Source organism: Pelecanus crispus, chromosome 13, assembly GCF_030463565.1.
Source record: "Pelecanus crispus isolate bPelCri1 chromosome 13, bPelCri1.pri, whole genome shotgun sequence".
In the NCBI taxonomy this organism is placed as follows: domain Eukaryota; kingdom Metazoa; phylum Chordata; class Aves; order Pelecaniformes; family Pelecanidae; genus Pelecanus; species Pelecanus crispus.
The window spans coordinates 7633984-7661025 of NC_134655.1; the positions used below are offsets into that span (position 1 = coordinate 7633984).

General features: G+C 46.8%; 2 protein-coding genes across 3 annotated transcripts in view; one reads left to right on the forward strand and one right to left on the reverse strand.

The window, feature by feature from the left end:
* Positions 1-17767, forward strand: part of TMEM255A (transmembrane protein 255A) — a 28250-nt gene extending 10483 nt beyond the window's left edge. The window contains exons 4-10 of one of the 2 annotated variants that reach the window (XM_075720610.1): positions 4571-4660; positions 6577-6649; positions 7109-7129; positions 7714-7786; positions 10524-10686; positions 12013-12156; positions 16131-17767. In XM_075720610.1, coding sequence (XP_075576725.1) covers positions 4571-4660; positions 6577-6649; positions 7109-7129; positions 7714-7786; positions 10524-10686; positions 12013-12156; positions 16131-16289 — 723 coding nt within the window. In that variant the 3' untranslated portion in view covers positions 16290-17767. Of the gene's footprint in view, positions 1-4570; positions 4661-6576; positions 6650-7108; positions 7130-7697; positions 7787-10523; positions 10687-12012; positions 12157-16130 lie in introns of both variants that reach the window. The other variant, XM_075720609.1, reaches the window with a different exon arrangement.
* Positions 17768-19704: 1937 nt separating this feature from the next.
* On the reverse strand, positions 19705-25796 carry ZBTB33 (zinc finger and BTB domain containing 33). The gene is made up of 2 exons (XM_075720458.1): positions 25791-25796; positions 19705-24935 (listed from the first exon to the last, which is right to left on the reverse strand). Exon 2 carries the CDS (start codon positions 24931-24933, stop codon positions 22894-22896), a length of 2040 nt encoding a protein of 679 aa, XP_075576573.1. The 5' UTR covers positions 24934-24935; positions 25791-25796; the 3' UTR covers positions 19705-22893.
* Between the last annotated feature and the right edge of the window lie 1246 nt (positions 25797-27042).

Here is a 27042-nt window from a genome sequence, read left to right on the forward strand (position 1 = left end):
GGGGACAGAGCTGGCCCAGATTACCCCCTTTGTCAAGCACAGGAGACTTGTGGGGACTTGGCTGGGTCTCAGATGGCCCCCAAACATGCCTTGCAGATGCTGTTTCACAAAACCCTCATCTTCCTGCCTGTGCCTGAAGGTAGGGGCTGTAGTGCTTGGAGGTGTCAGTAACAGGGCTTAGGGTAGGGGGAAGTCTTTTGGGAGAATTTAGCAAAAGTGTGGGGAGAGAGAGATCGAAAGAAGTTGGTACCTGATGCAGTCCTGGCAGGCTGTCAAGCTCAATCATTCCTAGCCTGTTTCCTCCACTTGCCACATCTGGCTCACTAAAGGTAGCGTGTGGGGAGATACAGTCCAGCTCCTGGAGCGCCCTGTGGGCATTCCTGCCTCTGCTTGGCTCTCCCCAGGGGAGCGGCTGCAATCCCCCTCCCCTGTGGTTGCCCCATGCTCTGGCAGCAAGATCCCTCCAGCCTTCCTCGAATGAGGTTGCCCAGGCCCAAGGGGGATCGCGCTGTCCCTGCAGCCTGTCCGCTGGCCCAGCGCTGCTGCCGGCTTTGCAGGGATGGAGCTGCCTCTGCGAGGGTGCTCAGGGATCACATTGGCAGGGTGTGCTGCTGACCAAGGCTAAGGCACGCTTACCAAGCTGCCGAGGGAGTTGGGAGAAAGTCCTGCTTGTCCTAATCCAGAGGCTGGGCTGGGCTGCCTTGCCCTTTGCTTTGCAAGTAGCGTGCTCCTTGCAGAGCAGGAGGGAGAGGGTGAGGCAGGCCCTGTAGGAGAGGAAACCTGCCTTTCCCAGAGTCAGACGGCGTGCAGGGGGAAGTGGGTTTCCCAGTGGATTTTTTTTGTTGTTGTTTTCACCCTGGCTCTGCAAGAGCAACATGTCCCGTTCTTTCTGTCCTAGCAGGGTTTCCAAGCCTCTTGCTCACCATATATTAGCAGCATGTCAGGGTCTGGTTGAGCAATGATCATCTTATGCCAGTCCTGCGTTCTTCACAGGAGTGCTCATGAGTGACAGCATGGCTCTGACATGACTTGTTTATTCTGAAGAGCCCTGGTAGCCCGTGTTTATTCTTTTCATCTCTCTATCATTTTGTGTCCTAAAAAGCATGCGTGACCCAGCTTTGCAGGGATTGCATCACTGCTGCCTAGCGTGGCGCTGATCTGACTGCAGAGAGGACATGCAGGAACTGTCACTTACTGTCCCTGTGCTTTAGTCACATCTCCTCCTTGCCCAGGAGCACTTTACAGTGGCAGCTTTGCCCATTACATATTTCCATAATACCATTGGCGGTGCAGGGTGGTTGTTTTGGTTTTTTTTTAATCTTCTGTGAACTTCCTCAGTGTCCTAGTTTGCTAAAAGGCAGTCTTGGTGTTGCTTGTTACACAATTGCTCCTCAGTGATGGCAGGAAGAGCTCAAAGTAACTTCTGCTGCTGTGTTCCTGTGCGTGTTTCTGCCATAAGCTGGTTGGAGAGTGTGAGGAGTCAAGCAAGCCAGCGTGGCTGACGAGGACAGCTAACCTGAGGCAGCACTCCTCACTTCTCTCCAGCCTGCCGACAGGAATAGACCTCTCTCATTTTTCCCACCCAAGCGTCTTGGCTTTCATGCTGCGCGTCTGCACTTCCCATTTGTCACAGTGAGGGAGAGCTTTCGTACCCCCAGGGAGGGCCAGCTGCCCAGCGGCGCTGCCCGCCTGCCTGCCAGCACGGCAGGCAGCTCTGATGTACACCCGAGCTGCCCGCTCAGCAGTTTGCAAGTGAGGAGTCAGCGTTTTATGTGGCTTTGTGACAGTCATCCGTGCCACGGAAAAGTAATAAACAACAGCTTCACAGCCCATGTGTTGCTGGACTGTGGCCTAAAGGGAACCTCAGCCCAGAGCACTCCTACTTCGTGGTTCCTGCACTACCTGAACCCAGTTTGTCTTTTCTTGCCCAAATGCTGCTCGGTGTGGCTGACTTCGGCAGGAGTTAGATGAGCGAAGACCAATCACTAATATCACCTGGTTCTTGAGAGGGACTTCTGCTTGGTACAGTAACAGTATTGTCAACCCCAAATCAAAAATCTTGTTGGCAACTCATGAGATTAGTTGAAAACCGTGGGACTGTTAAAATGAATTCGTATGTTTTTATTTGCTGTTTGATTTTCTTTATCATAAATTCTCAGTGTTTGGTTTTCAGGCTTTTCTTTCTCCAGCTGAGAGAGAGGAAACTGCATGTAAATAAAGTGAGCAAACCCATTTCTAACACCAGATCCTTATATCCTAGTAGGGCTGTTATGCAAGTATCATTATTAACCTTGGATTATTTTAAATAACCATATTAACAGCTCCTATGTGTGAGCAAGGGTGACTGACAAATACCCTAATTGCATGTATTTACTGTTTGGCTCACTTCCCATCTGCGAGGGTCATGCTGTTTAGGGAGAATATCCTCTTTCAGTATGTATGAAACAAAGGATAGTACAGAGAAAACTGAAACTTGCTACAAAATAACCTAAGCCATAAAACCCATTTCTTGCACTGAGACTGTAAGAAGCTGTGCTTTCTCCCCTTGTGTGGTGTTACTGGTTGTGGTAGTGAAACAGCGTGACTGCTGTAATGCATAATGCAAGTTGTGATCCGGGTGTGGAGATGGTGTGGGTCTGAGTGGGGAGGAGATGCTGGTGTTTACAGCTGACAGAAACAGGGTCCAAGTGTAGGACCTGATCCTGGAAAACTTGCCACCTGCTGCCATCTGCAAGTACTTTGTGGCACAGCATCTGATATTCCAGTAACAGCTTGTTACCAGTGACTGTGACTCATTTGTGTGGTCACTGGGTTAATTTCACAGGCTGCTCTATCTACTGCTGCAGTTTTTATTTGCAGTGGGAGAATGTACGTCTTGAATACTTGCCTCATCTAGAAAACCATTGTATTTTCTCTCATTTTGAAGCTAACTGAAGTAAGCGATTGTACAGGGACCATTTCCACTGTCCCAGGTGAGCCCTCCTGCACCTCTGCTCATTGCTCAAGCTGACCTCGTCTGCACGTGGGTGCTGCTGGAGGAAGGTCTGTTTTCACTGAGGGAGGTTTAGGTAAAAAAAAAGTGTAATTAACCTAAAAATCCTGAGATACTTCAAAAAATACATGTAGGATCCTTCTGGCTTGTGTTTGTCAAGGGGTTTGCCTTGCCTTTCTGAGAACTGGATCCTTGTGCAGTGGCAGGAACCAAGGGTTTCGAGCAAACTTAGCACCTGGAGCTTTAAAACAAACATCCCCGTGCCAGGAGACCCAAGATCTCTGTCAGTGCTGGCCAAGCTGTTATTTTTGTATTTGTGCTATTAGTGATTTTTACTACTGCTCAAAGCTCCCGATGACCAGTGTCACCTTTGTACTTGTGGAGAAGCAGTTTTTAACAGCTGCCAGCAACAGACACGTGAAGGCTGTGATCACTGGAGTGGAAAACCACCAGGGAAAAACCCACTAAAGCTTTCAATTCTTTAAATGGAAATACTCCTGTTCCCCAAGCTACATCTTTGTGAACCTGTCTGTTTGAATGCTGCCCTTGCCCTCCCTCCACGGCCCTGTCTATATTCCCCGTTGTGCTTTGGCGAGGGGAATTGGGATGGGTACTGGGAGCTCTGTTTGTGATGAGCTGGTCTGGAGCCTGCAGGCAGCAGCTGAGCTGCTGCTTGGGAGCGAGGAGGGGTCGTGTCAGCACTCGTGCGTGGTTCCCCCAGCTGAGCACGGGCACTTTGGCAGAGGTGGTGTTTAAAGTGGCGCAGTGGGAGTAGAGACTTTGTTTCTCATACCTGGGTTGGGGTTTGAGTATTGCTGGTTTATCTTCTGAATGCTTTCACCCTCTTTTTAAGAATGGGCAGGATGGGGCCAGCGGAAGAGGGTCAGACCTGTCTGACTTCTCTCCTTGAGCTGAAGTGGAGATCTCTCTCCTTGCAGCTCCCCCAAGCCAGGGGGAGGCCCCGTGGGCTGTGCTTGCCGCAACCCAGCACCAAGGAGCCCAGCCAGGCTGCTGTGAGAGTGTACAACACCGATGGCATAGGCTGGTCACCTGTCTTCTGGTCTCGTGGATTTGTGCTTTGCCTGCACAAAGGCGTTGTTTCCTGAAGGTACGGTCCCACCAGAGAGTTTCAAATACAGCAGCCTCCTGTGTCCTTACAGCCTGGGAAGAGTTCACAGGAGCAGCTCCCCACAGCGCTTCAGGATGGGAAGAGAAGAAATCCCCTCCTTTCTCTCCAAGGAACTGTTAAGGACAGAAGCAGCCAGAAGAGGAGGTTTATCGTCAGCCTAAGTTTAGCACTTTGGAGTCATGGAAAAACTTGCATTACAATATCACATCCCCAGAGAGCCAGTCTGGCACAACACTACTACTCCTGCCGCCTCGCAGGAGCAGATGCTCTCCTTTGAGATGCGCATCCCATTGCCTTCAATGAGACCAGTCTGTGCAGCCTGGGCAAACATTTGGGTCATTAATTGCTTGAGGGCTTATTGACTGTGGTTTACGTATCCTTGCGGAGAGGGCACGAAACGCCTTGTTGTGGAGAGGCAGATGATACTTTGCTTTGTTTTCCTTTCTCAGCTGGTTGCATCGATCGTCTTCATCAGCTTTGGTGTCATTGCTGCGTTCTGCTGTGCCATAGTAGACGGTGTCTTTGCTGCCAGACACATAGTAAGTGCTTCCAGGAAAACGCAGGTCCTGCAATGCTTTTACTCTAGGAAAACAAGCGATGGTGTCCATAATCCCGTATCAAGCCGCATCAAACCCTGTAAATATATGTCATGTGCTGAATGCTGTTTTAAATCATAAACTTTAGAAAAATGTATCAGTTTTGCAAAAATATTTTGAAATGAGCAGCAAGCATTAAGATCTTAAAAATATGCTTTAGTTTTTTTGGATATGCTTTATGTGTTTACTGAGTCTCAAAACTATAAGGTGTAATGTGAATTACAGATATTGCTGAGGGACAATATATGAGCAGTAACATCTATCATATTTTAAATATTAGCAGAGGTAGTTCTTAATGCCGGTCGAACCGCTGGATGTTGTAGTAGAATGAAGCAATTTGATACGAAGCTCATTAAAGCATTACAGTATAAACAGGAAGCACTTGCAGTAGGTTCTCAGTTTCTATTCAATGGCTTAAAATATGAGCTACTGCTGTCATGACCAATCTCTAGTACAGTGGGATGTACAAAAGTTTAAGTTATTAGTGTAGAAATTAGAAAACACAATTCCATTTCAACTTTTTAATTGAAATTTATAACTGCAAACAGATTTTTGTCCTGCAAGTCGGCAGTTTGATGACTTTTTGAAATTTTTGGCAAGATGGGATTAAAAGGACAGATTTTGGATTTATTTGTGATCAGAATGGAAAGGAATTTCAGAAGGTCAGAATTACCCATGAAGTGGAAACTCCCCATGTCAGCTGGCTTATTATTCTCCTTGTAAAGCCGGCTCCCTTTCCTGCCCCTCGGCGTTCCAATGGGAGAAAGACAGCTGGACAGCAGGATTTGCTGACAGGGCAAAGGGCGGCTCCGCTCAGCTGCGTGATAGGTCTCCGTCTGTCTGGATGCAACCGGCAAGTCTCGGCCATCCCTGACCTGCCTTGCGAGGGCATGTGAAGCATTAGCTTTGATAAAAAGGTGAAGCCTCTTCAACTCCCGATCCTGGCCGTGTGCGTCTGAGCCCTGCAGAACGTACTCTGTGATTTTTAGGTGCTGACCTCACAGGCTGGGTGATGGCATGAGCTGGCACCTCTTCCCGGCCGGCGGCAGGGATGTCTGCGTGTCTGAGGCAGCCAGAGCTGAGCAGTTGGGATGACGAGGGCTCTGGTTTCTGCCTCTTGATGAACGGACGTGCTTTTGGCCTCGCTTCACCCCCTAACAGTCAAAGAATGTCATCTTGCTGGGGACGTGCTTCTGCCACGCTAGCACATAGCGTTCCCCCGATTGCCTGCTCCTGCTGCTGCCCTGCCACCCCGAGCTTTGGCTCAGGTGCCCGGAGAGCAAGTCCAGCTGCTCCTGGGAAGGGCTCGCTGAAGCACATACGCATCCAGCGTTGCTTTCCCTGAAGTTTTTTTCCCTGGGGACAAGGCTGCCCCAAAGCGAGATGTTAATGTAGTTTGTTTGCAGGCTGAGCCATTGTAATCCTCCAGAGCTTTCCCGCAAGTCACTCAAAAGCCCAGAAAGACAAGTTTGACAACAATTTATAAGAAATTATTATGATTCAGCATGAAGAGCCCTCAGAAACATGTCAGGCAGCCCTGGGATGTGTCTGAGGGGATGAGGAATGAATCATTCAGTTCAGGGTGGCTGCCCTCACCCAAACGAGCCCAGCTAAGAGCCTGCTCCACCCGTGCTACCTGCAACAAACACGTGCCTCCAAGGACCAGGGTTAAACATCACCTGGGGCTCAGGAGGGCTGAGGTGGGGGGCTGCCGTGGGTGGGGATGTTGCAGAACAGCCACTGTATTGAGGTGCTGATGTGAGAGAGGGTCTCTCTCTAAAGCCTGGCCCCATTCCCCGGGCCAGCTAGCTGATTTTGATTTCACTGCAATGCTAAGCCTGGTGCTTTTTCATCGGCAGGATCTGAGGCCGCTGTACGCAGGGCGATGTCAGTACTACTCCAAGAGTACGACCCCACCGGAGGTGAGAGCAGGTTTGGCCGTGTTGTCTCCATGAAGGGGCTGGCTTCATGGTGCAGGTGGAGCAACCTGCTGCCAGGCTGCTGCTCCAGTGTACCGGCGGTCTGCGAAGTGAGGAGGGGGTGGGAGGCTGGGCCTGGGGTGGGAGCGGGGTGCCAGAAGGACTCAGGGAGTGAATTCCTCCACGCTTGGTACTGCCACGATAGTGAAGGAGCGGCTGGAGAGGAGGGGATGGGGGAAAGGGAAATACACCAGTTTCTCTAGATCTTCAGCCGTGAATTCATTACAAGAGCAGGGTGGTGGGTTAAGAGTTCAGACAGCAGTAATTTCTGTGGATACAAGCAACATATACCAGCCTCTGCACCTCTGCTGTCTATCGTCTTCTCCAAAGAGAAGCCCGTTGGGGACAGATGTTCCTGCCACATATTGATAGTGTGCGTGGACATCTTTGGCCACTTTTGCTGTGCACTGAGAGTCTCTGAGATGTCCTCACAATTTCCCAAGTAGTTTTGAATAACCACTATATTTCAAATTACAATGCCTGCTTGAGGTGCAAAGTAAGTACTACCCAGTGGCATTGGTGGGGTCCATTCTCTTTTCAGCCCAAAGACCGTCCATGCGAGCTTGGCATTACTACCCACAGGCAGACAATTAACCGCTTTAGTCGGCTATTCACCAATATGGGAATCTTGCTCTCAGTTTGTATCATCCTACTGACAACTCCTTGCTCTAAGTTGCTGTGCGGCGAGGAGTGTTAGTTCAGCAAGGTCTTAGCTGCTTGTAAGAATTGCACAACCCTCTTCCTATGCAGGCATGTGCTTATCTATGACTTCCCCATGGTGGAAGGAAATGCTGGTCTGTTCTAGTCTAGCGTGTCTTTATTCCAGTATAACCGTGTACTTTGTAGGAGCTGTGCTGTAAGATAAGGAAAGAAAAATCTGCCTGGGGCTAATCTGGAGATCCGTGCAAAATCGACATATAAAGCAGGCCAAATAGCAGCAGAAACCAAGTTTGGTGATCATGTTCTTATGTGCTTTATGTATTTTTTCTGGATTCACACAGGCAATCTGTCACCCACAGCGCCGTGCACCCTGCACGCCAAAAATAAAAACCAACACCTGCTTCTGCTGTGACCTGTACAACTGTGGAAAGTGAGTAAGCTAAAATTACCATTCCTGGCCATGGGAAGAGCGAGCAGTGGTCATGCTGGTTTGCAGGTGTCTGAAGGGCCAGGATAGGGCGGGAACAAAGTATCAGTTAATGACAGTTGTTGTGGGAAGGGCCCTTAAGCTGTGGTTGCTAGCCACAGGGACTCCCAGGCAAAAGATTACCAAGTAAAGGGGTGTATGAAACACACTGAAGCCATCCCAGCTACGGGTAAGCATGGTCCAGGCCAGCCCAGCTGGAAAAATTAAGAGGGCGGGAGTTTCCATTACTTCCAAGCTTGGTGCCTTTCCCAGTTTTTCCCCTATTGAGTCCCTTGTCATAACACCTTCCTTCTCTGTTGGCACTGCTGGTTCACTGGGTCTTACTTTGTTTTAGAAGATTGAAGATGTAAAAACTGGGACACCGTTCTTCCTGACCTTCTCACTCTTTCATTCCCCATCCTGCTAACAGGGAGGAGAGTTTGCAGACCAGTGCCACCTGCATGTTCATAAATCAGCATCCTTCTCTGCCCAGTGAATATCTTTTGTGGTCACGGAGGTTGGAAGGTGTACCAGCACTGTGCAAAAATGAGTCAGAAGGGTGGTTACCAATCAAGCACCACTACATAGTGATCACACCAGCATTAGATCTGGCTACTGTGCCTAAGCCAACTTAATTTACAGCATGTGCTGCTTACATCATTTGGAGTGTCTCATGTGTGTCAGCAAGCAATTAATAAATTGATTTTTTTTTTAGTGCTGGCTCTTGCCTAGGGCTGTTTCAGGCTTAGCATTTCTCACAGTACTTAGTTGGGCTGGCCCCCACTTAAATCACTGACTGTGGTGGAGGAAGATTAAAAGCTGCTGTTGGGAGAGGGCGGTTCCGCGTGGTGGGAAGGGTAATCCCTGGTCTCTGTAGGACTTGGTTTCTGTAGAAGCCACTGCAGAGGGGTGAAGCTCACGCTTGCCTTTTGACAGTTTACAGAACACAATCCCTGATCCCTTTTCACTAGCTGAAGAGAGTGATATGCTGAGAAGTGATTGGAATAGAAGAACTTGTCACTTCTCCTGTTTGGTTTTTTTCTCTCCCCCCCCCCCCCCACCCGTCAGGCTGGTTCAGGGTCCTGCCTCTGACCCATTTTCCCCTCTCTGATATAAGATACCAGTTGTTACCATCTCAGTCTTGCTTAGTGCCACACAAGTGTTCTGCACTGAGGAGGTGCTGGTTCTTTTGGGATCTCAGTAAGAAAGACATGGACACTGAAGGCTTCTTAGCTCACATATTATGTAAAGGATGGAAATTTTAGAAAAAAGTGACAGCTATCTTGCATCCCTCCTGATGCTGGGAACCCTGGCTGTGACAGCATTGGATGAGCCCCTTCCCACTGATAAGTACATGCTGTACTCATCTGTACAGTGCCAAATGTTCTCGGTGGTACAACAAGGTTAGCTGAGAGCTTTACACTCACACATCTCCACAGGAACAAGCTCTTGCAAACAGTGCATACAGGTTGTATTGTTAAAGGCAGTCACGGCATGTGCTCAGGTTATACAGAGGTCATGCCAGCTAACATACAGGTTTTTACAACCTGTTGTTACGCTCTGCCTCGATTCTGCTTGAAATCCCTGTCTCCTCGTTGCAGTGTCTTCTGCAGTGGCCTGCTACAACAAGATAGGGAAAAAAGGAAAAGAAGAAACCAAAATTGAGTAATGAGGGAAGGAGGGTGGCTCTTGTGAAAGGGGGCAGGTTCCTGCAGGCCTTACAGCGTCTGCTGGGGAGCTGAGCCTGCATCTCCTGTTTCTTGGCCTTAAATATGAGCCTGCTCTTCCCCATTTCCTCAGAGCCCTTGTGCAGTGTGAGCTGGGAGATAAGTCATTCATAAGCCCTTAGTACTATTTGTCCCTGATCAATGTTTTCTTAAGGGGAATTTGCTGTAGCCCGCTACATCTGGTAAGCTACACGAAAGGCCAGCCGGTTCTCCCAAGCAGCAGTCGGAGAGAAGTCATTACTGAAGAATCCTGCCTGCGAGACTCCAGCCCACATGTTGCAGGAGCCACTTTTCCCTTTCCAAAATAATGACCTAAGTGAATTCGACCGAGTTTTCTCCCTCTTTTTTTCTGCATGTGGAAAAGCTTAAAACTGTATGCAGAAAGACCTCTCTCTGCCAGAGTGCTGGGGGTCCTGCCAGCCCATGGCATTGCAGAGCTGCAAAGGCAGGCAGCTGGAGCAGAGCAGCCGAGTTGGACATGCTTTGTGGCCAAGCCCCGTGGTGCCAGCAGGCCAGCTGTGCTGTGCTGTCCCCATCCCACCCAGCTGCTCTTGTGGCTGAGGAGCAGCCAGTGCTGCCCTGAAGGGCAGCTGCTGCTCCTCGAGGCACAGGCTGGTTTCCCTGGGTAACTCCAAGACTGGTTTGTCCTTGGGAAGCCTCCAGGATCTCTGTGGAGATTTCAGATGATAGAAAATAAGAGGCAGATTCAGACTCAAGGTCATTTGGGTATTTGCAGGCCTTGCAGGACTTGTTTGTTTCACAACAGATCAAGCCGCCTTCTGCTGTTGCCATGCAGGGAGATCTCAGATGCCACAAGCACGGGATCTAGCAGGCTTTATCCTCACTCCCTCGGTAGTCAGGTCCAGGCTATCATTAAATTGCAGAGTGCATTTTACTGTCCAACAGAAGTGCTTAGGTTTTATGATGTGGTGCATTTTTTTATAATTATTGTTGGGGTTTTTTTCCTAATCTAGCAGAGTAGAGATTTCTGGAGGCTACTACGAATACATTGATGTCAGCAGCTGCCAGGACATCATCCACCTTTACCACTTGCTTTGGTCGGCAACCATTCTGAACATAGTGGGGCTATTCCTAGGGATCATTACAGCAGCGATACTTGGAGGCTTTAAAGACATGGTAAGATGCTACCAATTTCTCTGTGCATTAAACGAAACAAATCAGGCAAACTGCATTTTAAAAATAATCGTGAAAACAGCTATTGGTATTTCAGTGCAAACAATCTATGCGTCACTGCAATCTGGCTGGAAAGAAGGGCGTGAAATAACTGTGAGGAGAAAGTGGAAATGATTCACCTTTCTGATCTGGTGTCACCTCCTGAACACAATTAGAAAAGATGAACAGAACTGGGAGATTGTATTTTCAAAAGGAACCTTCTCAGAGGTGTTGGCAATACTGAGATGAATAAAAATAAGCTGTTTCTTAAAAATTGATCTTCTTTTCATAGCATTGACCTTCGACAAGGAAATGTGTGGTGATTGCTCATGAATTGTTGATTTTATAGCAGTAGTAGGGTTCTGAGCTTTACAGACTGTTTGAGCAGCCCTGTTAGGCTGAAACTCTCCATCTAGGTACTTCATGGTGCAGAATTTGAGAGGGTCAACTGGGGACCAAAACCAGGTAAAAGATTGCAAACTTCAGATAATGAAAAAAATGCTGTGCTGACAACGTGAGCTTTGAAATACCCTCACTTAACCAGGCTGGCTGTTACCTTCCATACGGTTTTGTTCTGCAGAGGACAAATCAGAGGGGAGAACTGAACATTCAACAGATAAATTTGGGTGGTTTTTTCAGTCTCTTGTGACTCATTAGGAATAATACAAAATGAGACACCCAGAAAAGAGCATTTGTTGTCCTGGCAATACATTTTTCTTACAAACAGATCTTGGGCCCTGCACTAAGGGTGCCTTATTTCAGAACTCTGAACTTTCCTACACTCTTTTCAGACTCACCAAGATTTTCCTCAAACAAAACAGGAGACACATTTCCAGCTGTGCATTGTGGCCTTTTGAGATTTGATCCACACCAGACAGCCTGTAAACCTCCACAAAAAAAGATGTGTAGAAGTGTCTGTGAACAGCAGTACAAAGCATTTGAAATACGCTGATCTCAAAATGCACTGAATAGCAGAGTAATCAAAATTAATGGATTCTTTCTCCTACTTGTGAAGATGCAATCTGAACAGTTGTTTTGTTTGAGTACTGGTGTGCACTGGGCTATCGCCAGCATGTTTGGTGGAATCTGAGAGGAAATAATAGGTGGCTGAGGAATGAAATGACCTCGGGACTCACCTGCTGCCTAAGAGGCAACCGGATTGCCAGTCGCTAATTTGGCAGAGTTGAGCTCTAAAGACACACAGTGCTCCTTTAAATCATTTCTACTTTCATTCAGCTGTCAGCTTTCTGTGACTTGATTATCAGCCTGAGATTCTCTCTGTTTTAACAGACTCCTTCCCTTCCTACTTTGAACTGTACGGTTGAAAATGCACACCCGTCGGTGTCCTACTACTCAAGGCCACAGGTGACGTCTTACAACACCTACTACCACAGCACTCCTCACCTGCCTCCCTACTCCGCATACGACTTTCAGGTAGGGAACGTTACAGGATGTTTTCTTGTTTAGCAGCAAGGTTAAATCCAGCCCGTCCGCAGGACTCTGGAGGCCTGTCTTCCCATCATTCACACAGTTTAATTTTCCTGTTCCTGCAGAGAATACCAAATCTCTCCTGCTAGGCATTGGTCCTTGGCAGTGCTCTCTTTTACCAAGGCAGTATTTTCCTGAAAGCTGTTCCTGAAGAGAAGGCAACAGAACCTGCTGCCTGTCTCCCCTGTCGTTCACTGGTAGGGGCCACATTAAAAATAGGCATTGCCCCCCTGGCACCTGCAGTGCTCTGAGGACAGAGGCAAAGCGGGATGTTCAGGTGCTAGTTTTTATTAGGCCAACTGCTATGTTTGAGAGAAACAGATGAGCTTTTGGAAACAAGCTATTTGAGCTCCTGAAGACACATACTGACTGAAAAGCTTTTCTGGTATGGTTTTTTTTCTACACGCTTCAGCTGGTCTTAGAACTGTCCCTGCAAATATCACTTCTGCTGTAATGCATCCCTTCCCCTTCTGAGTTATGGAGCTGTGCTGTTGCAAACTGTGATTTCATGTGAACCTTGCTGTCAACATCAGCTTTCACTTGTTGAAGCAGATGAGGACATTTCCTCCTCAGCTCTTCTGTCAGGTGGATGTTACCACAGTGATGATGTTAACTTAACACATCGTAAGTTATCTTTGCCACCATCAGGGCTGGAGACTTTTTTTTATTAACAAGAGCTTAAGGTCTTGGACATGAACTAAGAGGTGTGCTCTGTGATAGCCACCAACTCCCTCATCAGAGCCATGCGTTACAGGTAACATGAATCTAAACCTTCCTGGTTTTACTGCTAGTGCCACTAGGCAACACTGTTGTCAGGGCTTCCTAGAAATATTTGAACACTTACATCAGAATTTCTAGGACTTATTTATACAGATTTGTGACTCATTTTTGAGATTAACGCAACCTGGGACAGTCTCTAGTGTTGTATAACTTCTTACAGTTGCAAAAATACCAACCTCAGCGCATACCAAACCAAGCTCTGAAGTCCTCTTCTCAGCCGCTTGGCTGGTACTAAGCACTGTTTAACTCGGGGTTTGTCTGTACTGCAGGCACAGTACCAGCCGAGAGCTCAGCATGGGTGGATTTGCCCTGCTTTTCAACTAAAAGTGCTGCTGGGGCTCTGCTAGCGTTTACATCTCAGCCGGACAGATGAAAGTCTGTGTCTTGCTGCTGTGAGCACAGGTGTTGGCTTAGGAGCCGGCACAAAAGCTGGGCATAAATTGAGGTAATCTGAATTTAAAATAGCCAAGTCTCTCTTTCATATACAATTCCATGTCTGAGCCTTATCTTCCAGGGAACTTGAGGGCCTGCATGAAAGCGTTAGCTGAGGCCTCTAGCAGTGGAGACTCTCTCTTGCCTGGAGCCCTGCTCCGACCCGAGCCGTGTCTGTACCACCCTGACACCTTCTCCCCTGCCACCCTACAGCACTCGCCTCTCAACCCCTTCTGAAGGCTGCACTCCCTCTGGTGCAAGAATTGGTCAAGTCAGTGCTTCCCACTCATCCCACACATCTTTCACAGGAAAAAAAAAACGAACACATCAGAATTTCTAAGGAAGCCTGTGCCCTGCAAGAGCCTGGCTTTCACACACAGCTATAAAGCGTCAGACCCAGATCTCTTGTTTTTGGAGGAGCGCAAGCCGATGGGTGTTGCAGCAGCCCCCACTTGTGCTGTGGCTAGCGACAGTCCACCCAGCTGCTTGTGGTGAGGAAGGCAGCAGCCTCTGCAATGGGCCGTGGTGGGAACCGGGCAGGAGGAAAGGGCCCTGGCAGAAGCAGTGCCTGTATCTTTCTCCTCCCTGTGTGCTCGGCTGGGGGCAATCAGGTGAGAAAGTCTCAGTCCTGCAGCATTCTGACTTCTGCAGGCCCTGAGCCACGTGGCTCTGACGAGAGAACACAGGCAAGCCGTGGCCTTCTCTGCTTTTCATCCCCTGTCAAAAGAGGAATTAGTGCCATCTTCCCAGCCACCGGCCTTGTTAACAAAGCCAGGCTGCTGCCTGCAGCCGGCGTGAGCCAGGCCTGCTTGCAGCCACGGCAGCTCTCCTCCAGGACTCGTGGCTGTGGCAGCCGGGCACAGGCGCTTTGTAACGGTGAAAACCCAGGGGCTGCGTTTGCTAACGAGCGTCGGTGCCATGTCGCTGCGGCAGTGCCCCTCCAAATGTCTTTGCAGTCTGGGGGTTCCCACCCGTTGGGCTTTAGGCGAACTGGGGCGTGATGGAAGAGCTGTTGTGTTGTTTGAAATGGGAACGGTTTGTACGGCTTTCCGTGAGGTCCTCGACGAGCAGGCTGGGCTTTTGTAGTCTATAATCTGCTTAATAAACCGCCACAGGTTGGTGTTAGGGGATGCTGCTTGAAAACAACCTGCTATTACTTTGGAGTCCGTCATCCGTGTTCAGAAAACGGCAACAAGGCTGGTGAAGGGTCTGGAGCACAGGCCTTATGAGGAGCGGCTGAGGGAACTGGGGTTGTTTAGCCTGGAGAAGAGGAGGCTGAGGGGAGACCTGATCGCTCTCTACAACTACCTGAAAGGAGGGTGTAGTGAGGTGGGTGTTGGTCTCTTCTCCCAAGTAGTTAGCGATAGGACGAGAGGAAATGGGCTTAAGCTGCGCCAGGGGAGGTTTAGGTTGCAAATTAGGAAAAATTTCTTTACGGAAAGGGTGGTCAAGCATTGGAACAGGCTGCCCAGAGAGGTGGTGGAGTCACCATCCCTGGAAGTGTTCAAAAAACGGGTAGATGTGGCACTTGGGGACATGGTTTAGTCCAGTCTACCCTTGATTGGTTTAGAGTAGACTTGGTAGTGTAGGTTAATGGTTGGACTGGATGATCTTAAAGGTCTTTTCCAACCTAAATGATTCTATGATTCTATTCTATGATTCTATCCCTCCGCCCACCAAGGTAAAACCACACGGTCGCCTCCGACCTTGTACGTGGTCACCACTGCCTACAGCGCGGGTCCCTCGGCGTGCACTCCTGTGCCCCTTGCAGCACGGTGCAAATCCTCCTCGCGCTTCTGTCTCTGCCAGGGCCTCAAGCTGGGCACATTTGGGATTTGCAGTCCGTGCTCATGGCCAAAGGGTGAAGGGGCGCGTGGTGCCTGAGCAGCAGGGCGGAAGGCGCGCTGCCCCGGCGGCACGGTGAGAGCCGTCCAGCGCTGCTCGCTCTGCGGGTGACTTGTTCAGGCGGGCCGGAGGGCCGGCAGCAGCACAGGCGCAGCACGACCGTCGGGGTAAAACCACGGTGTGTTAGTGGCCAGAGGAGCGAATGCAAGTGACTGGACTCCATCGCCTGTTTGCGGACAGAACGCAGCCTGCGCGCAGGTCTCTGACAGCACCACCACTGATGACTTGAGACTTTAGACCTAAGGTATTTTTGATAACGAAGGTATTTTGGAGAGCAGAAATTAATCTTCAGGCATGCACAGATTTTGCTTCTCCACCTTTTCAAGCTTTTGACTTACTGAAGGAATAAATTATTTTGTTATCATTAATTTCTGGGTTTTTTATTTATTTGTGATCAAGAGAAAAGGTAGTGTAAGAAGAAATTACCTGCAGCCTGTTCATTGTTGCTACTGGCTGATGTGTGAAACCCAAGATTTGAGACTCATCAGTTTTGAGTTGTCCAGCCTCTGTGAAATGCAGCAGGTACACAGAAGTGAGGAGAAAGAAATTTTTTTCTTTTTTTCTCTTTTTTTAAATGCCTTCTTCAGTTTTAGGTGTGAGGATTTTCATTATGCAAAACTGTTACAGGCTGTGCTTACCTTGAATGCAACAAGTTATTTGAACACTTATTTGTATATACATATTTTGCAGAAGCGAGCCTTGAAATGTTAATTTTGCACTGCTTGGTAATACAGTATTGCTTTGCTAGGGTCCTCTACTTTGAGAAGTGTTTACATTACGGCCTTCTTGCTGTCTCCCTGCAGCATTCCAGCATGTTTCCAGCCTCCACTCCTTCTGGCCTCTCTGATGACCCCCAGTCAGTGTCGCCATCTCCCAGCTATATGTGGTCCTCTAATGCGCCGCCTCGTTACTCGCCACCGTATTTTCCACCTTTTGAAAAGCCACCACCTTATACACCATAAAGAATGTGGGAAAGAAGAAAAAAATATTTGCCATTGAAATAATTGTGAACATTTTGTATTTATATTTTACTGTGGGAGGGAGCGGGAGGATAGATACAGAAGATAATTGCAAATAGAAGTATTAGATTGGACTGTTCTTTCTGGCGAGACTTATTTCAGAGGTTTAACAACAGAGTATGAGGAAGGGAACGTACTGCTGATGTTTTGCAGTGTCGGTGAGTAGCGGGTGGCCTAAATTCCAGCCTCCTTGTTTTACCACGAGGTTCATGTAGTCCTTGGTTTTTAATAAAGCGATACAACACAGATGATAGGTTCTGGTCTGCCTTACTCCATCTTGTGCCAAGCTGAAGTAAGGGTAGCCAAGATCAATAGCTGCTGGAGAGTATCAACCTGTTTAAGGTGAGGGTGCTTGCAGACAGCTCGCCTTGACGCTTCTTTTGTTTGGCCTTGGGGCGCCAGTTGCTGGGATTTTTGGGGGCCGCAGAACCTAGCTCACGTCACTTGTTGGTTACAGCCTACGCACTGGAAAAATCTTGGGGGGAACCGCAACAGTGTCTCAAACTTTAACACTAATGAAAAGAGATAACGTCATAGGATATTTTCACGTATGTCTAGCAAAACAATTGGAATATTGCTTTTTTGAGGGGAAAAGCTTTAACAGGCAAGCTGTTTTTATTTCAGGATGCTTCTTAAGATAGAAGGTGAAATGGAGCTGTCTCTCTGAATTCTGTGTAAGTTATGCTGAAGTCAAACAGTCTGGGTGGTTGCACTGCCTAAATCTTCCTTGTATTCCTATAAAGAGCATCAGGAACTGTCCACAAGTCACTGAAACAGTGCAGTGAAAACATTTTTTTTTTTTCCCCTTCTGTTTGGTTGGGAATTTTTTTTTAAGCTTATACTTTTAACTTTTTTAATGGACTGAATCAGCACCCCGAATAAACACTGTTTTAGTAGCTGTATTATGGGCTGCACATAAGGAATATCTACTACTAGTTCTCCAAGATTTAAGTCTCACATGGATAAAATTCAACACCCTGTAATATAGGATGAAACTGATAGGAATTTGCAATTCTTGTTGTGACTTTCATTTAATCTTCAGCTGATGACTGTGCTGATTGATCTAGATTCCAACAGATTTTGCATGCCTCCTGCATAACAAAAGAAGGTCAGCTTTGTTATGCGGCACACTGTCCTGTAAAGTGTGGTTCTACTCCAGAAAGTGATTTCAGATGACAGCATTCAGATCTGAGCTGCTCAGCCTGAGCATTCTCAACTGCTTACTTCAGGGATAAAAATAAGGTATTTCCATTTTACTCCTTATTTCTTAAAGATTTAATTTTCTTGGCATCAGATTGTTGACCCTAATCCTCAATTGTCTACATTTACTTTCAACTGATGCAGACAAAAAGGTACCTAAAAGCTAAATCTGGCTTTCAGAGTCTAAAAGTAGAATACATGGGGTGGGTGGAATCCAGTTGGAATCTCTCTACTTTTCATCAAAAAAAAAAAAAAAAAAAAAGACTGTCAACATGGAAAACAAACACTGAAGTCTCTGATCTCACTTTTCAAAGTACACCCCCACTTTATAATGCTGTTTTTAATCCTATGCATTTGCAAAGCCTTTAGGCTAGGCTATGTGTTAACCTTATCATTTCCACTGTCAAATACTAATCAGTATATTAATAAGCTAAAGGATGACACTGTTTTTCAAGTATAACTTTTCTCCAGTAACAAAGAAAAATAAACAGCTGGAGAAAGGAATACAACTCACGGGATTTAAAGCAGTAGTGTATGCAGAACATATCCTGGTGACATTTTGTTTTACTGTAGATTGTGAAGTGCAGCTCCTATAAATTTGCATACTGGAAATAAATTTATATACTAGGGCATCATCCATTTTATATATTTTCCTGAATTAAATCTTGGTAAGAGATCATGGGCAATTTCCAAATAGACAGTACTTCTCCTGATAAAGCTCCCCACAAAACTAGAATCAGAAGGGCACATTAATTTAATATCAGAAAACATTTTATTGCTGCATCTTTGAAATAAAAGCTAATAGTCCTGTCCCACTTGTGACAAACATACTCTACCATTTGTGCCTGTCAACTGAATAGGGCTAGAAGGACTAGGGGACACCACAGGACAGGACTAAGAAACTCATGAGGGGAACATAGTGGCAGAGAAACAATTAGGAAATGATTGTGTCATTGGTTTTGTGTTGATGAATACTAAAGAAATTATCCAAATTCTCATTTTTTTTCCTAAGGACTATTTAAGCAAAAATTACATTGCTGCTTTAAATTCACTATAAAAGGACAAGTCCATTTTCACATTTAAAAAATTACCGGTGGGATTTTCTCTTGAACTACCCATTTCCTTCTGCTTGAGTAAAACTAAGCGTTTAATGTAAATGCAACATTCTGCACTGTATTCATCTTTTCTTATGAGAATGTCAAGATTGTGACTCATATGTACCCTTTTATTACTTTACCAGAGTTAAATAAAATTGTGTGACTTTTGTAAACATTTATAAATTGCATTTTACATTTTAGCAACTTTCCTATTTTACAAGCACCTTTAATGTTAGTTGAGGACTTCCAGTATAATAGCATTGTGCATTTAAAAAAAAAAAAAAACCACCCCCACCCCTCCCCCCCAAAAAACTGTATTTGCTGTATTGGAAAGCAGTGTTTCTACCAGGATTAGCCAGACACCTTTTTTTTTAAGTTCTGTCTTTAAAAGCCCCAGATGCCCCCACACTTCCTAATTCTTCAGTTCTACCCGTATAACAGGGTGCCCTGCCTTCAATCACTGTAAAGTCATTACTGCTGATTTTTTGCTTAACACAGAGGTGACTAATCCAGCCAGTGCAGTGCCAGTGTCTCCTTCACTTACTTTCACGTTTACCATATTACTTTGGGCCTAATTTTGTCCTGATGATGTCAGTTGCTCTTTGATGTTACAAAGTAGGTGGAAGCCCTATGCCAAGGAGATAAAGGCATCTAAACCATCATTTGATATGTTACTTATTAAATTGCATTCCTTACCTGTAATAAGAAGTCTACATAAAGTAACTAGCTTCCTCTGTTAGCCACGGTTCACCAACAATCTAACTCTTCCAGCTCATAACTAGTCAGCAACCTGGTAAGAAGGGGAGCCCTAACCATGAGTTAGCTGAAGTGCATTGCAGTGGTCACTGTGTATGTTCTTCTGGATTTCTAGCTCAGGTGCAATGATGGTAGTAGTTGGATAGACTGTTCCACAGCAGCTCCGCCTATTCTGACAGTAAGCGTATATCACAACATTCAGCTCACAATACACAGTGGAGTTTTTTCAGCTAATTTGCTTTATTGGAAAGTGCTCAACTTAAAAAAAAAAACACAAAAAACCCAAAACCACCACAAAACCCAAACGAACCAAAAAACCAAAACCCTAAGCCCCACATAAAAACACCTTTCCCCAGCCAGGGGGTTTCCTGCTATTCCCAAAGACCTGGAAAAGGAAGCTATGAACTGTCAGTAATCTAACATATTGGACTGTAGAAGCTGAGCTGTCATTAAAAAAAAAAAAACACCATGCTACACCCATCTTTAGAATTAAACTTCTTTTATTTTTGCCATAGAAAGCTCTAAGAACTAATATCAAGTATTGATTAATGAAAAGTAGAACACAACTTTAAAAAGTATGTTAAGGAAAGACTGTACAACTATATACATTACAGATCTGGCAAAAATGATGAATGCTTCACACAGAACAGTTCCTAAGCAATAGCTGTAGAACCCAGTGGTCAATGCATATAGTTGTCAGCTTCTGCATCTTTTTATAAGCTGCATGCCTTAACAGTACAAAATAAATAAGCAGTCAATTGTTATCTCAATATTTATTTAATTCATTATTTAATTGAGATACTGGAATGCTATGGTATGAATCCCCAAAGAAACCATACAGTGAGGATGCAGCCACCATTATCATATTTTGCAGCAGATCCATTAATGTTTTTAAATGCATATAAATGACTGTGAGGTTTGCTACCATACTCTGTTGAAATTTTTAATTTTTATATAAATGCTTTTTCAGATTTAATCTTTTTCTTCCATTACCCCAAAGCCAATTTCTTAATATTTACATACGGTTTTTCATTAAGTTAAAGGGGAAGCAAAGTGTTTACAAAAACAAACAAAAAACCAAATATAAGTGCAATAGCCAGAAACCTAGATATAAAAGCTCATGGCCCCATAAAAAGTTTTAAAAGAATGGATTTAACATGTTTCCAAATCAATAAATACTGGAAGTGAAATAAAAAAATGCTTTACATGACCTCTGGACTTTGGATATCAAAAATCACTTCCAAGGAAAACTGAAGACCCTGAGACACATGCAAGCACGAGTCTTCTAGCAAAAATAGTTACAAAGCCCTAATTTTCCAGTTTTCCTCAAAAAAAAAAAAAAAAAAAAAAAAAAGAGACCTTTAGTAGGCACAGTTTAATTTAAGGTTTTAAATATATCAGCAGCAAATATTGATAGCTGTTATGTTTAATTATTACTGAATGTACACTTTGCAATGTGTGCTTAATTCCAGATGTATCACGTCAATAACAAAAATAACATTGTATTTCTCTTGTCAAAAAGTTCAGGAAGTCTCAATGTAGCACGCAGCCGGCTACGTCAGAGCTACCTGTGCTAATAGAGGCAATCAATACTTGTGTCTTGGGAGGGTTATGTTTGACTGCTGAAACGCCATCTCGCATAACATCCAACCTGTAACATGTGGAAGCAAACCCCATTATATTCAAAGGGGTCTGCGATATGATCTGAAAATAACCATGTATATAGCATGTTCTTGGCCTACAAAACAGAAGTGCTGAGCATTACATGCATAAGGTAAACAAATCCTCCTCTTTCTCCCATCGTTACTCATACAGATTTCTGGTACCCTTTTTTATAGCCCAAGTTGTATTTGAACCATTTACCATTTAAATGCCTTTCTGTCTAGAGTACTATATGTCTAAAACCTTAACCTTGAAGGTCATAGGATCCAGATGCTTGCTTAAAACATGAAAAAGAAAAGAAAAACCTGTAACTGTAATCGAAGCAATGAAAGGTTACAATAACTAAGTAGTACTATGCACGACAATCTTTCTCAGTCAACTCCAGAACTTGAGCAGTTTTCATGTTACCATTTACAAAAATTCAACAAGTCACTAAATCTGAAATGCTAAACTATGACTCCAGTAAACAGCTGCTTGTTTGTCTCAGATCTACTGTTTCCTGTTCAAGTTGGACATTTAATTTATCTTCTAAGTACCGAAACATGTGCCAACTGCAAGGAACAAAAAAGGACAACACAATAGCCCAAATCTGAAAATAGATGACAACTAGACAGCTGCAGAGAAATGATACTTTGGATTATGGTGGATAGAGGGTAATTTTTGATTGTTGGTTTAGTCCTCATGCTTCCACATCCTATAAATGAGGGAAAAAAATTCAAAATCCCTGTTTCACTAAAAGATCTAGCCAAATAGGCATACAAGATCCTCAGCAGGCTCAGTGCTAAACTGATACAGCACTTAGACTATTTCATAGTCTTGAGAAGTCAAAGCCTTCAGCCAAAAAAAAAGTGTTACTTTCATCATAAGTATTACTTTTTTTAAAATACCAGACTGAAGCCCCCCTTCTTCAAGAGCAAAAAAAAAAAGGAACAGCACTTTATTCCAAACCAACTACTGGCATCTTTTCCAGTAGTAAAAAAACCTACCGTTATTCCTCAAGCTTTGAAAAGGCAAAATTACCTCCTTCCTAAGTGTTCTAAGCTTCTTCACTATTGAGCTTTGTGGGGTTTTTTTTCCCCCCATTGCAAAAAGAGTAAAATATAATGGTCCAGATGCTGAATACTCTGCTCACCATACTGCCAAATATAAATAATGTTTGTTCAAGTTAGCCCTAACTAAGTGTCTCTTGTCGGCAAGACTATTTGCATGAAGACAGATGATTCATAGTGCTTATAAAAGGAGAACTAAGATGCTAGTTCAAAAATACACTACTCCAAAGTACTGGATCAGTTATTTTGAACACTTGCAGTAATGCATTGTTCACAAAAATGAGTTGTGGGTTGGTTTTTTTTTTTTTTTTTTAAATGGTTCCATATTCAAGAGACTACAATGAAAAATCTTACTGTTTTCTTGATTAACGTCTAAACACAATTCAGCATTGAAGTGCTACCATGAAAGAAAGGGTTTACATTGTAAGTATGGGTACAGGAAATCCCTCAATTCCTTTAGAAGAAAGATTTCTAGTTCTTTAGAAGAAATTGTACCTTTTCAAGCTACAAATCCCCATGGTTTGATCAAAATTAACATACCAGAAAACACTGCCAGCTCCTTAGAAAGGTCTTATTCTCTACTCAAGTAAACTATTGGATGAATCGCTTCCACAAATCACTTGCAGCTACTAATGATCCATCTAAGTGCTACCATTTGATGACCGGGTAGAACAAGTTACCTTGTTTTCACTTTAACATTTGATTTTACAGCAATTTTAACAGTTCATTTAAAACAGCTGCAATATTTCTGCACTGAATCCTTTTTCCAGCATTTAATGCGTTTCAGTAAGATTCCGGTATTACAAACTCAAATTCAGTACTTCCCTCTGACGGATTTTGTTTAAAAATTGCTTCGTTTCCCTGTGGAATGAAAATGTCATCCCAGGTAATTTGTTTGGCTGGAGGGTTAGATGTTGTTCCTTCAGTGCCATCCTTCCCTGTGCCAACACGATAAACAATTCCACCCTCATTTATTACTGGTATACTGCTTGAGTGATCAGTAATGTATGCATACTGTCTGATCTGCAAAGACCGGCAAGGATGCAATCGATAAAGCTTGGTATCTCCAGAAGGGTCTTGGCTATGAACTGATCTGATGTGGGAGGCCGTAATTTGGTAGTTGATGAAAGATTTGCCACACGTCAAGCACTGGTACCTTCGCTCACCAGTGTGGTGAATTTCATGCTTTGTACGGTATTCTGCAAGGGGAAAAACTTTGTCACAGTATCGACATGGATACTTCTTCTCCCAGGAATGAACGTTAAAATGTCTCCGTAAACTCGTCAGACACGCATATGACCTCTTACACACAATACAAATGTAGTAGACTCTTCCATCCACTATGAGCTCGTAATGGTCATCGTGCTTTACTTTCATGCGTTTCCTGTTTGAGGAATCACTACCAGATGTTCTGGGTGTTTCGTCGAGCTTGGCTTCGCCTTCGTCGGAATCACCCTTTACAGGAATGACTATGTCGTATGTATCCTCACCGATATTTGCATAAACCTTACAGCCTGTGGACAGACCTTCTATTTCAGTTGCTGTATCTAACGTTATGATTTTCTGCCCTTCTGCCACGTGCTTTGACGCTATACCTGAACTGAATTCCTTGTTGTTTCCAGTAAGGACATCTGAGATTTTTATTTTAAATTCCCCAGGTTTAGCAAATGGCTCTTGTGAAAAGGTAACAACCTGTTTTTTCTGTACACCTGATCCTTCAGTGGTTGCTGCCTTGGGTACAGAGGGTTGCTGAACCAAAGAGCTACTGCTGACTGAACCAGGACTAGAGGAGCTAATGATATCAACATCATCTTCAACAACCTCTTCATCATCAACAGCAGTTGTTTCCACTTCAGTTAAGGAGCCATTATTAGATGGCTGCTGGTTCTCCTCAAGTAAATTAATTGTAGGGGTCACATGTGTCTGATGCGAGGAGCTGGTGCTGAGGGCTGAGTTCAGTAGAGGCTTATTTAGCACGATAATATTAGGAGTCAGATGCTGTGGAGTTGCAGAGACAAGTGATTCGGCACTTGATTGTGTTTGGTTTGGGCTTAGCTGACTGGCGGATGAAGTGAGTTTTTGAGCTGCTGCGGTGCTCGTCAAATGGGGAGAGCCACCACTGCCACACGATTTTTGGTCAGAAACTCCAGCGGGACTTGGGCAAGGCTGGTTCGGGGTTGCAGCATTTGTATCTTTAGTACATTCTTTCGGAGGAACAATCTCGGAGCAAAAAATTACATCATCATCCTCATCATCTGAATCACTCACTGTAATTTTTGTAGTCTCATATTCTATTCCATGTAAGGAGAATGATTGTGTTATAACCGGCATCCCATCCGTTACCTCTTGACTCTCTGGCCTTATTACAGGTACTTGTGTTTCAGCATCCTTTTGACCTGGAGTAGAAGTTGAAGTTTCTGAAGCACCATCCTTGACCTTGCTTGGCATGGTTTTTCCTTCAGACGGAGGTACGCCCAGATCAGCTATGAATTTAACACCCAGCTGTTGCCCTGATTTAATCAGTTCATCAAGTAAATCGGATCGAATGCTGATTATTTTGGAACTATAAATATAGTTAAGAATTTCTGCAAAAATTTCTGCTCTTACAAAGCTCAGTTCAACCACTTGCCCAGCCACTGAGAAAAGCTGGTGAAAATATGTGCTTGAGGCCGAAAGAATGTTTCTGTGAGCTCGAAATTTCCGGTCCTCCACGATGACAGTAACATCACAAAAAAGTCCGTGGCCGCGTTGTTCGTTCAAAGACTGAAGGAGCACACTGGAATACTGTGTGTCTGTTGCAGAAATCACTTTTTTCCCCTCCATTCCTATGAAAAGAACGTAAAAGGCATCAAATTAGTAAAAATACAGATTTACAGCTTTAACTGCATGACGTTCCCATGGTTACTGTTTATTCCTTCTTTTGAAAAGACAAATCTGAGATCCTATTCATAAGCTTATATCCTACAGCACTCTGCAAATTTGTTTTTTATTTGTCCCTTCACCTTCTACACGAGGCATGTGTGATTCTGAATATACCCTCTATTCTTACAAGGTGAGGAACAGAGAAACAACTGCTTACCAGATTATCAACAGCAAATAAGGCAAATTTGAAAACCAAGAAGACGCAAGATTCGGGTCCCTCAAAAGGCTTCAAACATTATTAGAGATTTCTTTTTAATTGTGAAAACATTCCATAAATTGTTACCAGAAAGCCCGGTAACATCCAGGTTATTTATGGGCGACTACAAACTGTCCATCCGTACCGTAACCAGTCAACTGAGGTTAATGAAAATGCTACCGATGCTTCACTTTCTGGCCCAGAAAAAGAAACTTTTCTTTTTTCACCCCTCCTCGTATATTCGCAAGGCTGTTTTGTGTTTGAAACCGAGACGCTGAGGCAGCACGGTAACAAAACAGATCTGCAAAGTCCAAGTGACCCATGTATCGGCACTTCCGAGTCGACCCCCGCCGTGCACGACGCCAAAAACCCACCACGAAAGCCCGGGAGCGGCGAGGCCAGGGCTGCGAGCCCCGCACGGCACCCGCGCACGCCGCCGCCCGCACGCCCGGGCGGGCAGGACGGGACCAAGGGGCCGCGACCCCCGGCCGCGGCCGAAGCGCACCTCGCCCTCTCCGAGGCCGACCGCTCCGCTCCCCCCGCGGCCCCCGGCGAGGTTTACCATGAAAACGAGCGCTCGGAGCCCGGGACGCGGCCGCCGCGGGGAGGGCACCGTCGCGGGAGGTGTTCCGCGGGCGGCCGCGGGGCTCCCCGGGGAGCGGCCGGGCGGCCCCGCCTGGGCGAGACGGAGCGGCGGCGGCGGCGCTGACAGGCGGCGGGCCCGGGGAGCGGCCCGGCGGCGGCGGCCGGAGCTGACGGGCGGCCCCTCCGCCGCCTCCGCGCGGCCAGGCCGTGCCCGTCGCCGCCGCTTCCTGCTCCAGGCGAGGCGAGCGGAGCCGGCCCCCACCGGCGGCGGGAGGGGGAAGGCAGCCCGCGGCGCGGAGGAGGAAGGCGAGGGCCCGCCTTACCTGCGCTCCCGCCGCCCTTCCCCGCACAACGGGCACCGGCCGCCGCCGCCGCTTCTCGGGCTCGGGCACCGCCCCCGCTGCGCGGCCGCCAGGGGGCGCTGCACCGCGCTGCCCTCCCCTGCGGGCCGCCGCGCTCCGCCCGAGCGCGCTCGTCACCCTTCGGCTCCTGACCCGAACGGCCTCGGAAACCTTCGGGTGCGCTCGGGCCGGCGGGCGGGGCGGGGCGGGGCGAGGCGGGGCGGTCCTTCAGCCGCCTCAAGCAGGGGCCCGGGGCTGGGGCTGGGGCTGGGCCGCCCGGGGGTCGCTGGGCCCCTGCATGCCGTGCTCCGCGGCCCGGCCTCCTGTGAGCCCCCCCGCCGGCGCCGGGAGCCCCTCGGCCGCGGTAGCTGAGGTGGTTGGCGGCTCCCGGGGGCCCCCGGAGGCCGCTCCCCGCCCCCCCCCCCCCGGCCCGTTCGCACCGCGGGCCGGTTACAGGCCCCGAGGCCCCGGGTGTTGGCCGCTGCCGGCGGGGAGCTCGGCACCTTGCCAGCCCCCGGCCCTGCTCCGCCGGAGGCCCTGGGCAGCCGAGGGCGGAGCACACGGGCCTTGCTTCGGCCTTGACAGCTCCCGCCTGGCTCCCAGGGCCCCCGCTCTCCTTGCCCCGGGCGAGGCCCGCAGGAAGCCCCCCAACACCCGCCTTGCGTCTGGCTGTGCTGGACGGGGCTGTGGAGACGCGATGGCAGCAGGTTACTTCCCACGGCGGCTCGCTCCCCGGGGCAGAGCCCGGGCTGGCGCAGCTGGCACCTGGGCCCAGCAGCGCGAAAGCTCCGCAACCTAAACCTCAGCACCCGCGCTCGCACTGCAGGATCGTTTGTTTTGTATCCTTTGCGCCACAGCGGCACGTGTTAGGCTCCGCCAGGAGCTGTA